The 17,041-nt window shown below is 52.0% G+C and overlaps 3 protein-coding genes across 5 annotated transcripts in view; 1 reads left to right on the top strand and 2 right to left on the bottom strand.

Moving 5' to 3' along the window:
* Window positions 1-1,206: 1,206 nt before the first annotated feature.
* On the bottom strand, window positions 1,207-4,014 carry CUNHXorf65 (chromosome unknown CXorf65 homolog). Its single transcript, XM_027836712.1, is given in 7 exon segments — window positions 1,207-1,450; window positions 1,674-1,780; window positions 2,523-2,591; window positions 3,052-3,186; window positions 3,307-3,393; window positions 3,695-3,749; window positions 3,751-4,014. Coding segments are annotated over 7 exon segments (687 nt in total). The 5' UTR covers window positions 3,859-4,014; the 3' UTR covers window positions 1,207-1,324.
* Window positions 4,015-4,235: 221 nt separating this feature from the next.
* On the bottom strand, window positions 4,236-7,548 carry IL2RG (interleukin 2 receptor subunit gamma). 3 transcript variants are annotated; one of them, XM_027836710.1, is made up of 8 exons: window positions 7,408-7,548; window positions 7,084-7,216; window positions 6,707-6,870; window positions 6,376-6,515; window positions 5,568-5,724; window positions 5,212-5,308; window positions 4,968-5,049; window positions 4,236-4,643 (listed from the first exon to the last, which is right to left on the bottom strand). In XM_027836710.1, exons 1-8 carry the CDS (start codon window positions 7,535-7,537, stop codon window positions 4,455-4,457), a joined length of 1,092 nt encoding a protein of 363 aa, XP_027692511.1. In that variant the 5' UTR covers window positions 7,538-7,548; the 3' UTR covers window positions 4,236-4,454. The 3 variants fall into 3 exon arrangements, with proteins under 3 accessions (XP_027692511.1, XP_027692510.1, XP_027692512.1); XM_027836709.1 differs by having other exon boundaries at window positions 5,568-5,730; window positions 7,408-7,547; XM_027836711.1 differs by having other exon boundaries at window positions 4,237-4,643; window positions 5,568-5,730; window positions 7,084-7,195; window positions 7,408-7,546.
* Window positions 7,549-16,409: 8,861 nt separating this feature from the next.
* The window catches only part of MED12 (mediator complex subunit 12), a 23,725-nt gene continuing 23,093 nt past the window's right edge, over window positions 16,410-17,041 (top strand). The window contains exons 1-2 of the mRNA XM_027836719.1: window positions 16,410-16,509; window positions 16,855-16,959. Coding sequence (XP_027692520.1) covers window positions 16,411-16,509; window positions 16,855-16,959 — 204 coding nt within the window. The 5' untranslated portion in view covers window position 16,410. The remainder of the gene's footprint in view (window positions 16,510-16,854; window positions 16,960-17,041) is intronic.

Here is a 17,041-nt window from a genome sequence, read left to right as displayed (position 1 = left end):
CCCTGGGTCCAGGGCCAGTCTTCAGTCCTGGGAGCTCCTGCCTGGGCTCTGGATTCAGTGCCGCCGCCGCCGCCGCCGCCGCCGCTCCTGCTCCCACCGCCGCCGCAGCTACCGCCGCCGCCGCCGCCACCACCGCCGCCACCACCACCGACACCACCAGGGCTGGGGGATGACTTGGGTGGGTGTCTAGAGACCCCCCCCCTCCTCAGAGCCTTGGCCAGCTCCTCCCCCAGCTCCCTCAGCACAGTCCCCTGCCCCTTCCTGCTGTGGGTTCCCATCGTGTCCTGGGTCCTGCCCAGATTGTGTCAATGTATGTATGTACTAGATCCAAGTGAGAAAGTGTGTCAAATGATTAAATTAAATAAATGGAGACATAAATAAATAAATAAATGGAAACATAAAGAAATAAATAAAGAAATAGATAAATACCTAGAACTGGCCCTGGTTTCTGCTGCCTCCTTGCCCTCCTGGGAGACCTGGAATGGAAGAGCTGCAAAGCGTGGCCAGGAGAGGGAAAGTGGGCGTTTGTGGCCTTTGGTGGTACTGGGGGAGTCCAGTGCCATCCCAGCGTGTGACAGGACCTCAAGCAGGCCCCGCCGCCTCACCTTCACAATCTGCCCACCATCTTCTTGTACTCCCCGTACCCTCTTGTCTCCGATAACTTCACTCTGCTCTTGGGGCCAACTCTGCCCTCATCCAGGCAAAGAACCTTACAAGTCCACTAAGTCAGCCTCCAATCTGAGGCAAGAATTCCATCCGGAAGACTTCCCAGGACAGGAAAGTCATCAGCTCTTAAAGCAGTCTATCCCGATGTTCGTGTTAGGAAGCTTTCTCGTCTGGGGCCCAAAGCAGCATGGGACTCCTACCCCCTACCGTTGGCCCCAGCTCTCTTGGAATAGTGAATTCTACAATTGTGATTATGGTCCTTGCCAACCTCAAGGTTCCACATGCCAGGGTTTTTCAACCGCCCTTCCCCGAGAATGTTATGGCAGGTTCCTCGACCGTCCTGGTCTCCCCTTTCTGGATGTTGATTGCTCCCGGCCCCTCTTAAAGGGTGGCTCCCAGGGCTGAGCCCAGTCCTGCACTAAATGTGGTCTCACCCAGGGCTCCAGAGAGGGACTCCCAGGTGCCTTGTGTGGAACATTTCTACGTCTATTCCTTTGCCCAAACCCCCCCCCCCCCCAACCTTCAGATACTTTATGGAGCCTGCAACCCACCGCAAGCCCCCAGGGCTTGTTCCACAGGAACTCCCCAACTAGTACTGAGCCAGCCAGGAAGGCCTGCTCAGGCACCACTGCTGCTACTACACCCTTTATTGACTAACTTATCGGTGTTTATGTTTCTTGCCGGTGGTTTCAGGTTTATTCTTGGAAAGTGAAGAAACCCCTCTTTGAGTGACTGTCTCTTGTTCCACTTTCGCTGGTGTTCGGGCTCGTGCTGTAGTTTTGCTCTAGATGGGGAAGGGGTGGGGGAGCACCTGTTGAGCGGTTGGCTCTATACCGCTGACAATGGAGGGGATGCTATCCACTTGAGAAAATGGCTGTGGGACTACATCAGGGAGGGTCCAGTTTGGAAAGGAGGAGAAGCCGGGGAGGCCAGTCAGGGGGCAGGTCTCGGGGGAGGGGCTGAGAATGCTGATAGGCTTGTGGGTAGTCAGGGACAACAAGTCTCACCGGCTCGATTATGTGAACTTTTTTAGGAACGATTTTCTTAGCGGCCTGATCACGGAGCTTCTGTATTCGACTCTTTTCCAGAGCGTCACACTGTGCTTTAAGGGTATCTGGGCCCAGGAAATAAAATGTGAGTCCCCTGGTCAATAAGGAAATGTCCTGTCTTCCTTATGGTCACTAAGACTCACTGAGACCCCGCTTAGCCTAACCCGTGCCCTCTGTCATTGGGGTTTTTCCACCCTGGCCTGGAATGGACAGCAGCCTCACTGTCCAATACAAGCAAAAATTATTGAGGCCACACATGATCCCTGGCTTTCTCTGACTACTGGTGAGGAATAGGGGCAGAGGCCCATGTGGCATGTGCCTGGCCCTAGCCTAGGCAGCCATCAGAAGCCCTGATACTCATAGCCATGGGCACAGGGAAGCAAGGGGACAGAGACTGAGAGAAAGATGGCAATGATGAAGGTCAGGGAGCTGGGCTGCAGGGGACCTAGCACACCACACACATACACAGAAATAGTGGGTTTGGTCCATTAGCTCCCTTCCATTCATCCCTCCCTCTTCCAGTCTCGCACTTCGGCCTTCACTGCACTTAGCACCACCTGAGCACACGGCCTCCCTCCCCGGGCTCCTACGCAACTTGAGGGCAGGAGGAGCCATGTCCTTGCCTTCAGGAAATGATTGGAGACTATTCGAGCACTTTAGCGCATCTGTACTGAAAGCCCCACCCCCATAGGGCCTGGCCCTAGTCCTCCTTACCCACCCTCCCATCTTGTCCTCAGTGCCCTCTCTCTCCCCTTGGGCCAGATTGTCTTATGTGCCTCCCCGCCTTGCCCCCATCGTGATGCATACCCAGTAGGTCTTGCTCTGGCTCCTTCAGCAAGGGCACAATAGCCCTGTAAGCATTTTCACTTCTAGTCCCTGAAAACAGAGCTTTGAGCTATCCCCAGGTGGAAGCCCTACCCCAGCCAAACTCTTAGCCTTTCAGACCCAGCTGGAATTTCACCCCCCACCCCCGGTTTTTTCTTGGTCTGGAGGCACCGTTTATATTCTCTCCTCAAGATGAGGACTGCGACGGGAGGAGGGAGAGACCTACCCCCCCCTTGAGGCCCACACCACATCAGAGCACCCTGAGCTTCGAGCTGGAAGGGAGCTCAGAGACCATCCAGCCCAAATCCTTCATTTTACGGAGGAAGAAACAGGGCCAGAGCAGACTTGCCTAAGGTCACACAGCTTGACAGCGGCAGAGATCAGATTGGAACTCGGTCCTCTGGCTCCCAGTCCTGGCTTGCTTCAGGTGGGAGGCATTGTCCTCGATTAGGCCCCTGGGGGACGCTCCCTGGGAAGAGGGGGTGGGGGTGGAGGAACCACAAGGTCTCACCTCGGGGTCCACGCTGCACCTTGCAAATGTAGTAAACGTTTCTGTCTTGGAGGAACTTGGAAGCTGACTCCCCAGGAAGCTTCACCTGAAACAGGAGTTTCAGAGTACCAGCCTCATCACAAAGGTCGACGAGGTCTATGGGGAAACCAGAGGGAGACTTCAGAGGGAGAGCAAAGGAGCAGAGGTCATGGGACAAGCAGGGGCTACCCCTGTGGCCCAGGATGGGGTTTGGGGTGGGCCTTGGCAGGCTCTAACCTGAACTGCGCATTCCCATTTTGTTGTGAAGATATTGTAGCAGCAGCAAGACCGAGCAGTTGATGTTGGCCAGAAATTGCTGGTTATCTGGAAGACACACCAGGGCAGTGGAGATATCTGAGCCCTCCTTTGGGAGCGCTGGGAAGTCGGGGAGGGCAAGCTGGGGGAGGGGGGAGCCAAGAGGCAAGAGCCCTGCCTGCCCTCAAGTCCCTTTGCCAGTGGTGTGTTTGCCAACCCTGGCTGCCCTCCCCTAACTTATATAAGGGAGAGGAGGCTGGCATGAGCTCAGATGAGCTGGTGCTCAGGAAAGCACCTTCTAGGCCTCCAACCAGCAGCCCAACATCAGGTCAAATGGTCCTGCACCTCTCCCCTGGCTCCCACCCCTTACCCCCATGCTTGATGTAAATGAACATGCTCTGATTTTCTGTCTCATACAGGATGTAAGGTCTGCTGGACACTAGCAGGGGGTGAGGAATGGAATGTATCCCATGGACTGGTCAGGGGCACAGGTGGTCTGGCCAGTGGAGGTGTGAGGTTAACCAGCAGGATCATGGGTGGGGCCCAGTGTTCTGAGTGATTATGAGGTCAGGCAAAGATGATGAGACTGTGTGTGTGTGCTCAGGGAAGAGAGGGCAACTGGGGTGGGGTCCAAAAGAGATTAGGGGTTGAGGAGGACCAGTCCAACTCCAGGCTAGCTCCCAGAGTGGGCAGAGAAGGCTCCAAGACAAGTGTACCTTTGGACCACCCCGCCCCCCCCCCCCATTAACCTTTACTATCTGGGATCACAACTTGGCCTGCAGTCTGAGCCTGGCCGGTGTTCCACCACACCCACCCCCAAATGTCCCCCCTCTACCCTCCTACACCACAAACATTCCTGTTTCTCATGAACTGAAACTTTATTCTTTTTTTTTTTTTATTGATACAGGAATAGTATGAAGGAAGGAGGGAGGGAGGGAGGGAGAGTCCTGAGAGAAGGAAGGGCGGGGGGCGGGGGGGGGGGGCAGGTACAGCAAGAGGGGGAGGTTCCCAAAGAGGGGGCCCGGAAGGAGGAGGGGGCCGAGGGAGAGAGCGCTGAGGGCCCGAAGAGCATCTTCAGGAGGTCAGGGCCAGAGTCTAGCCATTGGCTGGTAGAGTCTCTGAGTCCAGCCTCAGGGCTCGGGGTCTGGACTGTAGCATGGTGGAGGGGCCCAATAAGGGCTGTGCTGGCTGTTGGGGCAGCCCCCGGGCCCCTCCGATTGGGCCCCTGCTTTCGGGGGGAGCTCGCTCACGTGACATAGCCTCTCACTGTAGTCTGGCTGCAGACTTTCAGCCAGCCCCTTGGACACACCGCTCCAAGTCTAAGAACAGATAGCCGCCCAAGGCCAGAGGTCAGCTTGTGGAATGGGGGGTGGGGGGAAGGAGAAGGGAAGGTTCCCACAGCCCGGGGGAGGGGAGGAAGGCTGCTGTGAGGAGGCCAGGGATCCTCTAGGTTACTCCAGGGCCTTTTGTCAGTGAGTGAGCTCCTCTGGACCTTTATGAGCACCCCAGCCCCCACCCCCACCTTAGTCACTGGGCCACATCCTGCCAGCTAGTGTGCTCACCCTCACCACACACAAACAGTTGGTCTCTGTGTGCTCGGGGTCTGCCTGGCACACGGGCAGACTGTCCGTCTATGTTCTTACCGAGAAGTTTCCCTGGTGCGTGGTAAGCAGGTCATCCAGGCTGTTGAGGTTGGGGATTCGGGGCATCAGGATCACCCACACCCTGGGGGGTTAGATTAGGCAGCATCAAGGTCCCGCTTCCATGGGCTCCACTGGCGACAAACTGAGTCAGGGTTCTGTGAGATCGAGCTCCCCTCCCTCTGGAGCTGGCTGAGCTGCTGGAGACCCTTTTCCAGCTGTCCCCTCCCCCTTCCCTAAATCTCACCGCTCCAGCCGGGTGAGCATGGTGACGAGGAAAATGAAGCCAGTCAGAAGGCCGAGGGGCACCAGCACAGTCTCCAGCACGGGCAGTGAGGGCCGCTCTAGGGCACCGAAGGAAGGGACCTCAGGGGACAGCCCCCATCAGGGGCCCAGAGCAATCCCACCCAGCCCCTTCCCAACCTCCCTTCCATTCTGTCCCCTGCGCCGAGACGAGAGGAGACGGATGTTTGTCAGAATAGCCCAGGGGAAGGCTGCCACTGGGCTGGAGTGAGGGAAGGTTAGATGAGGTGGGAAAGGATGAGGATGGAAGGGGAGAGGGATTAGGGATTAGAGGCAGAGCTTGGGGTCAGAGGGGTTTACCCCTTGGCCTTCTGCCCCCCCATTGGACCACAGGGCTCCACTGACTCCACTGCAGGGCATTGCCACAGTAAGGTCTGAAGCGGCTTCGGACCCGGAACGTGTAAAGTTTGTGCTCATCCACGCTGGGTAAGCCGAACTGCTGCCTCTGGTGTACGTACTGCTCCTTAGGGGAAGAGGAGGCCAGAGAAACCAGGGCAAAAAGGAGAGGATGCCCCCTAGGGAGCAGCCCCTTCCTCAGCTCCTCTCTGCACCCATCCTGTTGGGATAGGCTCAGAGAAAAAGAAGTTGAGAGCCGGCAAGGGTCTCAGAGGGGAATGTCAAGGCCAGCCCCTTCGTTTTACTGAGGAGGAAACCCAGGGCCAGAGAAGGGAAGGGACTTGCTGAAATCTGGCAGAATGAGGATTTGAACCCAGGCCCTCTGCCTACAAAGCTAGCACTCTCTCCCCTATGCCATGCTGCCACCTCCTCTTCCTTGGAAGGTCAGGGTACCTGCTTTCCTTTCCTTTCTTCCCTCGCTGTCTGGGGTCTAGTGGCGCTGCCCAGATGAATTTCTCCCAGGCTAGTCCCTTGACCTGGAATCCCAACCTTCTATGGTTCCTTTAATGACCGTCCGAGGCCCAACATCCCACACTGGGAAACATATGGAAGTGGGGCCTGGGGGAGTGTGTGTGACATTGATGATAAAGGGGCCTGAGTGTAGATGAAAGAACTGGAAGCCAGGAGAAGATGAGCGTCACTGGGAGTCAGGGCCCTGTGGCCACCCTTGGGCCTGGCCTCCTCCTTTCCTCCCCGCCTCTCCCCCACTCACTGTCCAGCTGGAGTCAATGTCACTCTTGTATTGTACCAGGTGCTGCAGACACATGGCCTTGTAACTGCTGGTCCAGTTGAGCTCCAGCTGTGAGTCATTCATACTGTAGACTGTCAAGTTATCAGGAGCCCAAGGGATCACTGGAGGAAGGGCATGTGGGTAGGATCAAGTTACCCTCCTACCCCCCTAGCGGCCTTGTTACTCCCTATGCCTGGCCCTGATCCCTTGTGAACACTCTCTCTCCCCCCACCAGTTCCTAGAACATTATGGGGAAAGAGTAAGCCTCACCATCCCCCAAGGCTCCTCCCAAACCTCTCCCTTGCCCTCATACCCAAATCCTGAAGCTTCATTTCCTGCTTGAAATGTCTACCAGGAGCCCGGAGTTCCACATTGAAGTTGTTATAGATATCAATATCCTCACGGCCAAACCAACAGCCCGAAGTGATGGCCCCAGCAAACAAGTATTGGCTACATTCCTTGGGTGGATCCCTATACCTGAGGGAAGAGGTTGGAGGAAAACCAAGAGTGAGGCTAAGAACTTCAGCACCGCCCCCCCCCCCCCCCCCAGATAGGGCTCCTGTAACCTGAACTGGACTTCTCCTCTGGGCAAACTGGCTCCCATGAGGCCTCAGTCTCCCAGCTCATCCTCCTTTGCTCCCTAGATCCTCTTCTCGTCCCTCCCTCTCTTATCCCTGTCTCCGTTCGTACCAGTAATAGAGGGTCAGGTTGGTAGGCTGGGGTCCAGAGCTGCTATCCCAGGTACAATTCATAAATTCAACATTGAAGACCCAGCACTGTACGTTTGGGAGGGTTGCAGAGGCTGTGGACATCGGTAAGAAATCTAGGTTGGAATCAAACACAAATAACCAGCAGAGGAGGAGGGTGCCTGAGGAAAGGGACTCCTTCCAGCCCATCTTACCCCCCCCTCCCTTGGAAGGTTCTAGGCCCATTCAGCTCGGGCACCTAGCTTTGATTCCTTTCCCTTCTTTTCCCATCTCCCCTTCACCTCCTCCAGGTCACAGCCCTCCTCACCGGCCATCGTGTCCTGGCTTCTCTGGGGAGTGAGGGAGGCCAAGCTCATGGCCACCCCCAGCAGTGCCAGTAACAGGAGCATCTTCAGGGTGGTTGACTGTTTTGACTGAGACCTGAGCTTCACTTTCATTCTCTCTTCATCAGAAGCTGTGGGGCCCCTCACCACCCACACACTTCCTCCTGTTACAACTTCCGGTGGAAAGAACCTGGGGGCCTGGGCTACCTCTACAATAGAGCCCTACATAGGGACTGAGAGTTGGGGAATTGTGTCACATAAAACAGCCTCCTGGAAACAGTGGAGGGGGGGGGGGTGTGGTAAGTGCTATTAAGAGAGGCTAGGACCAGCTTGGGGGTAAAGGACCCAGTCCTGTCCCTGGCTGGATTATCGAAAAATGAACTGCTACTCCATAAAGACAAAGGGCCTGGCAGAAGTTATTGTCACTCCCCCAAGACTTGCTCTTTGCCCTCCAAAGCAACTTGGGTCCCTTGATATCTCCTGTTTCTTCTAGGTCACTGAGCTGCTTCTGGTTTCACTGCATCCCTCCTTCCATCCTTCTACCCATCTGTCCTTCCCTCCACTTCCCCTCCATTCTAGAACCTGATTAACCTTCATTATCTTCATCTAGTCCAGCCTCCCTAAGGTTTAGAAATGTCAATCGCCTCCCTCAGGGTCATCAGCCTGGCATCCAAGGTGGTACTGGAGCCCCTGGCTTCCTGAAGTCAAGCAACTTGGCCATTTCTCTTGGCTGCCTCTCATCTCAGCTGGGCCCTTGCTGCTACTCAGTAACTCGGCATCCGTCTGCTATTGATTTCCTAGCCGACACCCCATAGCAGCTGCCCGCGATCTTTTTCAAAGTCAACCCCTGCTCCCTTTCTGCAGCTTTACTGAGGAGACAGGCTAGCCACCAGGCCTGGAATGCTCTCCCTCCTCACTTTGGGCTCCTAGTTTCCCTGGCTTACTTCAAGACATCTGCAGGAGGCTTCTTCCAGCTGATTCTGAGATTATCTTTTATTTAACTATCTACGTCTTGTTTAAGGAGAAACGAGGTGGCACACTGGATAGAATGCTGGGCCTGGAGTTAGGAGTTCAAAGCCAACTTCAGACACTTACAAGCTGTGTGATCCTGGGAAAGTCGCTGCCTCCGTTTCCTCATCTGTAAAATGGAGATCATAATAGCTCCTACCTCCCAGGGTTGTTGTGAGGATAAAATGAATAATAACCATAAAGGGCTTAGCACAATGCTTGGCACAGAGAAAGTTCGTGCGATATAAATATTAGGTATTATTATTAGTTTTTGCACGTTGTCTCCCCCATTAGAATGTGAGCTCCTTGACAGCAGGGGCCATATTTTCACCTTTCTTGGTGTTGCCAGCACTATGCTGGGCATAGAGTAAACACTCATAAATTCACTTTACAGATGAAGCCTATAGCCTTTGGCCTAAGCACCAGAGAAAGTAAGTGACTTATCCAACCCCACAATGGTTGTTGGGATTTGAATTCAGGTCCTTTGACTCCAAATGCAGTACTTTCTCCCATGTTGTTGTTGTTCAGTCATGTCTGACTCTCCTTGATCCCATTTAAGGTTTTCTTGGCAAAGATGCTGGAGTGGTCTGCCATTGCCTTCTCCAGATCATTTTACAAATGAGGAAACTGAGGCAAACAGGATGAAGTGACTCACCCAGGGTCATCCAGCTAGTCAGTGTCTGAGGACAAATTTGACCTCAGGCCTTCCTGACTCCAGGCCCAGCCCTCTATCCACTGCAGCGCCACCTAGCTGCTCATAATATATATTACATCTATACTATTGTTCAGTCCTTTTTTAGTCGTTTCCTACTCTTTGTGACCCCATTTGGGGTTTTCTTGGCAAAGATACTGGAGTAGTTTGCTATTTCCTTCTTCAATGTAGTTTAATTCCCAAATCTCTGTCTCTAGACTGTCTAATCTCTCCCCTGAGCTCCCTCCAGGCTTAAACTTCCAGCTGCCTATTGGCCAAGCCTGGCAACCTTTCAAAGTGTACATATTCCAAACAAAATCACAGAGTCTTCCTTCCCAAGCAAGCCTGCTTCCATACTGTTCTTACCTAGATCTTCCTCTACCTATCAAATAGCTCCTTTGCTGTCCAATCATCCATTTCTGGCCCACTGAGTGTGACTTTTGGAGAAAGGAGTGGTCCCTTGAGGCTCTCACTCTGTCCCTGGGAGTGTCAGGGAATCCCAGTTTCCAGGAGTTCAAGTATCATCTCTGTGCAAATCACTCCCAAATCCAGATCTCTCGATCTCACTTTTACTCTCACTCTGAATCCATTTCTGCGTGACCAAGATGCCTGTTGGGCCTTGACCTTCCTCTTTCCCTCATGTCCTGCCTTCTTCCATCGTTTGTCTAGGAGTCTTAGGAATTCCACCTCCTTAACATGCCTTACATTTGTCCTCTTCTCTCCATTTGTCCCGGCATTGTTGGAATAGTTTGTTAAGTGGTCTCCCCATTTGCAGTCTCTCTCCTCCCCAATCTATCCTCCTCAGAACTGCCAAGAGAGTCTTCTTACAGATCTAACCATGCTCTGTCCCTACTCAAAGACTTTCAGGGGCTAGCCTTTGATTGCTGAATAAAGCAGTTCTTTACCCCAGCATTGAAGGCCCTTAACAATGTGGCTCCCACCTACTTTCCCTACTCCCCTTTGTACGTTCCAGGATGGAGGAATACCCAGATATTGGAGTGGTGGCCAAGAAGTGTTTGGTCTGGGAAATCCCAACGGTAGTGGGTGGGATCATAGAACAACTGATTGACATTCCCTTCCCAGAAATGGTAAGGTTTTTTTTTTATTTTCAACATTTTTTTTGGTTCCAAATTGTTTCCCTTTCTCTTACCTCTCCCCCTCCATCTAGCAAGCAAAAAATGTGATATCAATTATACATGTGAAATCATGCAAAACATATTTCCATATTAGCCATGCTGCAAAAAAAAAGTAAGAAAAATAAAGTAATTAAAAATATGCTTCAGTCTGCACTCAGAGTTCATTGGTTCTCTATCTGGAGGTGGATAACATTTTTCACCACGAGTTCTTTGGAATTGTCTTAGATTGTTGTATTGATCAGAGTCAAGAGCTAAGTCTTTCACAGTTGGTCATGGTTACAATATTGCTGTTACTGTGTACAATGTTCTCTTGGTTCTGCTCACTTCACTTTGTATCAGTTCATATAAGTGTTCCCAGGGTTTTCTGAAACCATCCTACTCATCATTTCTTATAGCACAATAGTATTCCTTCATAATCATATATCACAGGGCAGCGAGGTGGTGCGGTGGGTAGAGCACTAGCCCTGGAGTCAGGAGGACTTGAGTTCAAATCTGGCCTCAGACATTTGACACTTACTAGCCATGTGACCCTGGGCAAGTCACTTAACCCCATTGCCTAGGCCCCAGGAAAAAATGGCTGACGACAATCATATATCACAAATTCGTTCAGCCTTTCCCCAATTGATGGGCATCCTCTCAATTTCCGATTCTTTGCCACCACTAAAAGAGCTGCTACAATTTCGCCTGTTAGGTGTTTTTTTTGTTTGTTTGTTTACCATAATCATTTCTGTACTTATAGGTCCTTTCCCCTTTTCTCTGATCTCTTTAGGATACAGACTTAGTAGTGGTATTGCTGGGTCCGAGGTTATGCACAGTTTTATATCCCTTTGGGTATGGCTCCAAATTATTCTCCAGAATGGTTGGACCAGTTCACAAGTCCACCAACAGTGTATTAGTGTCCCATTTGTTTTTTAACATCCCCTCCTGGATTTGTCACTTTCCTTTTCTGTCATGTTTTTGTTGTTAAGTTGTTTCAGTCTTGCCCTACTCTTTGTGACCCAGTTGTATCTGGCTCTTCGTGACCCCATTTGGGGTGGTCTTGACAAAGATACTGGAGTGCTTTGCCATTTCCTTCTCCAGCTCATTTTACATATGAGGAAACTGAGGCAAACAGGGTGAAGTGACAGCTAGTAAGTGAGGCCACATTTGACCTCATGAGGTCGAGTCTTCCTGCCCAGTGCTCTGTCCACTTTGCCACCTAGCTGCCACTTTTGTCATATTAACCAATCTGATAGATGTGAGGTAATACCTCAGAGTTGTTTTAATTTTCACTTCTGTAACCAATAGTGATTTCAGGCATTTTTTCATATGACTATAGATAACTTTGATTTCTTCTCCTGAAAACTGCCTGTTCATATCCCTTGACCGTTCATCAATTGGGGAATGGCTCATATTTTTGCAAATTTGATTCAGATCCCTATAAATTGAGAAATGAGGCCTTTATCAGAGAAACTTGCTGTAACCTCCCCCCCCCAGTTTCCTGCTTTCCTTCTAATCTTGCCTGCATTGATTTTGTTTGTGCAAAACTTTTAAAATTTCATGTAATCAAAATTATCCGTTTACTTCCTATGATCCCCTCTATCTCTTGTTTAGTCATAAATTTTTCCCTTATCCATAGATCTGACAGGTATAATTTTCCATGATTCCCTAATTTGCTTATGATATCACTTTTTAAAAAACCTTATCTTGATATATGGTGTGAGATGTTGATCTATACCTAGTTTCTGCCAAGCTGCTTTCCAGTTCTGAGAATGCTAGTATTGACTTGATTATTGCTCCCAGGGCTAGGGGAGGAAGAACTGGCCCTGAAAGCAAGAAGACTTGGATTTAAGTCCCACTGCCTCTGGCACATACTGGTTGTGTGACTCTTGGCGAGTCACTTAATCTTCCAGTTTTGCAAATATGCTCTCCCATCTCCACTCCCAATGAGACCCCGGGAAACTCTACTTAAGACTGGAAGTTGATAGCCATAGACCAAAATCTCGCACCATATACCAAAATAAAGTCAAAATGGGTTCATGATTTAGATATAAAGGCTGATAACTGGGAGAGCAAGGAATAGTTTACCTATCAGATCTATGGAGAACAGAAGAATTCATGACCAAACAGGAGATTGAGAACATTATGAAAAGCAAAATGGATAACTTTGATTACATTAAATTGAAAAGTTTTTGCGCAAACAAAGCCAATGCAACTAAGATTAGAAGGAAGGTAGAAAATGGGGAAAGAATTTTTACAACCAGTCTCTTCGATAAGGGCCTCATTTCTAAAATATATAGAGAATTAAGTCAGATTTATAAGAATACAAGTCATTCCCCAATTGATAAATGGTCAAAGGATATGAACAGGCAGTTCTCGGATGAAGAAATTAAAGCCATCTATAGTCATATGAAAAAATGCTCTAAATCACTATTGATTAGAGAAATGCAAATCAAAACAACTCTGAGGTACCACATCACACTGATCCAAACATTTTGGGGAGCGATTTGGAACTATGCCCAAAGGGCTATCAAAATATGCATACCCTTTGACCCAGCAACAGCACTTCTAGGTCTGTATCCCAAAGAGATCATACAAATGGGAAAAGGACCCACATGTATGAAAATATTTATAGCAGCTCTTTTTGTGGTGGCAAAGAATTGGAAAAGGAGGGGATGCCCATCCATTGGGGAATGGCTGAACAAGTTGTGGTATTGAATGTAATGGAATACTACTATGCTATAAGAAATGGTGAGCAGGCATACTTCAGAAAAACCTGAAAAGACTTGTATGGTCTGATGCTGAGTGAAGTGAGCAGAACCAGGAGAACATTGTACACAGTAACAGCCACGTTGTGCGATGACTGATGTTGATAGACTTAGCCCTTCTCAGCAATACAAAGATCTAAGACATCACTAAAGGCCTCATGATGGAAAATGCTATCCACATGCAAAGAATGAACTATGGAGTTGGAATGCAGATCGAAGCAGACTACTTGCTATTTTTTTTCTTCTGTTGTGTTTTGTTTCCTCTTTCTGGTGGTTCCTTCTATTGGTTCTAATTCTTCCTTACAACACGACTAATGTGAAAATACGTTTAATAGGAATGTATATGTATAGCCTATATCAGATTGTGCGCCGTCTTGGGGAGGAAGGTAGAGAGGGAGGGGAAGAAAAATTTAAAACTCAAAAGCTTCTGGAAGCGATTGTTGACAAATCAAAATAAATTAATTAAAAAAAAAAAAAGACTAGAAGTTGAAAAGAAGGTGCTGCCCTGCATTGGTAAAGGAAAATTCCTCCCCTGAAAGTTCCCTCATTCCAATGAAATTCTCTAGTCCTGTCTCCCGGATTTAGAGGTTCAGCTCAGGGGTTATTTCCTCTATGAAGCCTTCAGTATTACTGCTGAGGCAACTAGGGGGCGCCACAGTGCACAGAGCAACGAGCCTGGAATCAGGAAGATCCTGAGTCCAAAATGTGGACCACAGCCACTTACTAGTTGGGTGACCCTGGGCAAGTCACTTAACTCCTGTTTGCCTCATATTTCTCATCTATAAAATGGAGATAACCCTGATTTCCAGGGTTTTTGTGAGGATCAAATAAGGTTGTAGTGGTAAAGCACTTTGTAAACCTTAGAGTGCCATATGTTGTATTTCGTTGTTTCGATCACGTATGGCTCTTAGCCACCCTTTGTGGGGTTTTCTTGGTGAAGATACTGGAGCGGTTTGCTTTATTCTTCTCCAGTTCATTTTACAGATGAGGAAACTGAGGCAAACAGGGTTAAGTGACTTGGCTAGGGTCTCACAGCTAGTAAGTGTCTGAGGCCACGTTTGAACTTAGGTCTTCCTGACTCCAGGCCCAGCACTCTTATCCCTTGTGCCACCTAGCCGCCCAGAGTGCTCTATAAATTTGAGCTGTTGTTATGAGGATGCTATCATCCTTTCAGTCATCCTGGCTCAGAACCTTGGGGTCATCATCAACTCTTCCCTACTCCCCTGAACCCCATCCACCCTATTTATAATTAGTAGTCAAATCTTGTGGAGTCTGCCTTCTCAACTAGCTTCTTGCAAATATGCCCCCTCATCTCCCAAGAGTCCCCACTAGCATCACCTCTCTCAATGTCGAAATAGCCTTCACTGCTTCCAGGCTCTGCTCACTCCATGCTCCAAGTTATCCTCCCCCAAAGTCGGGAAGGTGGTTTCCGGTTGAAAGCCTAGGCCTAAGCAAGGCCCTTCCTTTCTCCCAAGCTCTGCTGCTAGGTCTCTAGAGCCTCTAGGAGAAACAATGATAACAACAGCAAACCGGCTCGGGTCCACTTTCAAAGCCCTTCCCTTTCCTCCTGAGGCTTTAGTTTCAGCTGCGAGTTCCTTGGGAGCAAACTGCTCTCGCCCTTCTTTGTATTACTCCCAGTGCTTAACACCCTGCTGGGCACAGAAAGGTGCTGAATGCTGCTTGTCGACTGATCCACCGGCTGATTGTTTCTTTACCTCCTACCTCCCTTTCTAGACAAAGGTCCAGTCCTCAGCGCCCTCCTTTGCACACTCACGTGGCCCGGGCAACCTGGCTTACCTGCCTTTGCTCACACATGACATTCTTTTGATTTTAAATTGTTATTGATGTATTTTATTTTCACAAAACATACATTCATTTCCTGGGGTGACTGTGGGGAATCAAAGGGTAATATATGTGAAGTATTGATTCTTAAAGCATCATCTACCGCGCGCACACACACACACACACACACACACACACACACACGCCCTTTCTCCCTCTTAAGAGAATCTTAGAACAAAGACAACAAAAGACAAGTGGGATGGAGAAGTTCACTTCAGCAAAACTAACCGATGTACTGAAAACATCTGACCTAGCAGTAACGCAGGACATTCTAGGGTCTGTCTCTGTGTCTTTGCCCGTGCAGTCCCCCCATGCCTGGAATGCACTCCCTTTTCCATTTTGGAATCGATCTCCAAGCCCATGCCGAGGTAGCACCAGCCGGGCCCAGAGCCCTTTCCCTTCTGCCCTGCTAGATACGAGTTCCCATTTATATAGCGCTTACTGTGTGCCAGGCATTTTCCAAATATGATCACACTGGGTCCTCACAACAACCCTGAGGAAGGCAGAGGTTGAAATGACTTGGACAGGATCACACAGCCAGTAGAGCGTTTGAAGCTGGATTTCAAGTCAGGTTTTCCTGACTCCAGGCCTGGCGCTCTATGTGCTCACTGCAGCGCCGCTGGATTACTCGTATGTGCTTTGTGGGTGCTTTCTATTGACCCGTATCTGTGAATGTTGCCCCCCCGGAGTGGTTCTGCGGTGCCCGGGACTGCTTTGATGGTTTTTGTCGCTCGAAAGCTGAACCCCCGCAGATGTTTGGCATTTAGCAGGCCACTTCGCCTTGTACGCCTTGGACTTGGCCGGAGCACGCTTCGGGATTGCGGGACCTAGCTGGGGGGCGGGGGGGGGGGGAAGGAGGAGAAGCGGGGCACTCCGAGCGGAGAGCTGACACTTTCTAAAAGTTCCTCGAATGTAAAGAAGAGGAAAAGAGCCTGCGTAAAACGAGGCGGTGCTCGATGTGACCTCTGAGGTCCCTTGGATGTCCAGACAATGGGGACCCCGTGGTAGGGAGGGATAACATAAGTGGGGATCCCTTTGGGGCTCCTGAGTTAAGCGAAGTAAGCACCGGGCATCCATCGGCTTCGTAGATGTTCGCCCCTTCCCTCCGCCCTGGGCCGTACTGGACAGAGGAAGAAACTGAGGCGGCTCCGGAGGCATGGGAGGGCTTGGGGTCCCGGGGCAGGCAAGTGGCTGAGAAGGAGGCGGGTGTCCTAGGACGGGCAGATGGGGGGGAGTCCGGACGGACGGAGGAACAGCGGCAAGGGGGCAGAGTGGGGCGGGAGGGAGACCGGAGGCGGCCAGCCAGCCGCACGTGGCTCGCAGCTCACGGGCTGTGTGCTCTCCCTTCCCCGGCCCGGCCAGCCCCGGCCGCTTGCCCGTTTCCGGCCCCGCCCCCGAGCGCCCGGCCCCGCCCACGAGCCCGCCCCCCGGCCGTTGGCCCGCCCCCGGCCCCGCCCCCGCCCCGCCCCCTTCCGCTCTCGGCCCTCAGTCGTCTCTCGCTCGCTTTCCTCACTCCGGGCCGGGCCCAGCCGGCGCCGCCGCGGCTTGGGGCTGCCGGCCAAGATGGCGGCCTTCGGCATCCTGAGCTACGAGCACCGGCCGCTGAAGCGGCCGCGGCTGGGCCCGCCCGACGTCTACCCTCAGGACCCCAAGCAGAAGGAGGTGCGAGCGGCGCGGCCCGGCTCGGCCCGGGGGCGGGGGGGGCATTGGCGCCGGGGGGGGGGGGGGGGGGGGGGGGGGGAGGGGGGGGGAGGGGGCTCGCCGGCGATCGGGGGCTGAGGCGGGGGGAGTGCGCGGGCCGCCGGCCGCCGCTGTCCCGGCTCCTTTGGCCCAGGAGGATGCCGAGGGCCCCGCCCGCGGCGCCCCGCCAAAGTTGGCAGGCCGGGCCCCCCTCCCCCGGGAGAGTTGGGGACGGGCAGCCGGCCGGCGGCTAACTGTCACCAACTGTCAGCGAGGGCCCCCCCGGGGCCCGAGCGCCGCCGGCTCAAGGGTGCCCCTGTCCCTCAGGACGAGCTGACTGCCCTGAACGTGAAGCAGGGCTTCAACAACCAGCCCGCCGTGTCCGGGGATGAGCACGGCAGCGCCAAGAACGTCAACTTCAACCCGGCCAAGGTGAGCTGGAACCCGGGCCGGGAGGGCCGCCGGTGACGGCCTCCCCCCCACTGCTCCCCCCGGGCCGGGAGGGCCCCCGATC

This window comes from Vombatus ursinus, unplaced genomic scaffold (assembly GCF_900497805.2).
Source record: "Vombatus ursinus unplaced genomic scaffold, bare-nosed wombat genome assembly UNPS02014819.1, whole genome shotgun sequence".
NCBI lineage: Eukaryota > Metazoa > Chordata > Mammalia > Diprotodontia > Vombatidae > Vombatus > Vombatus ursinus.
The sequence above is the reverse complement of the archived record's forward strand: the minus strand, read 5'-3'. Positions and strand labels throughout refer to the sequence as shown.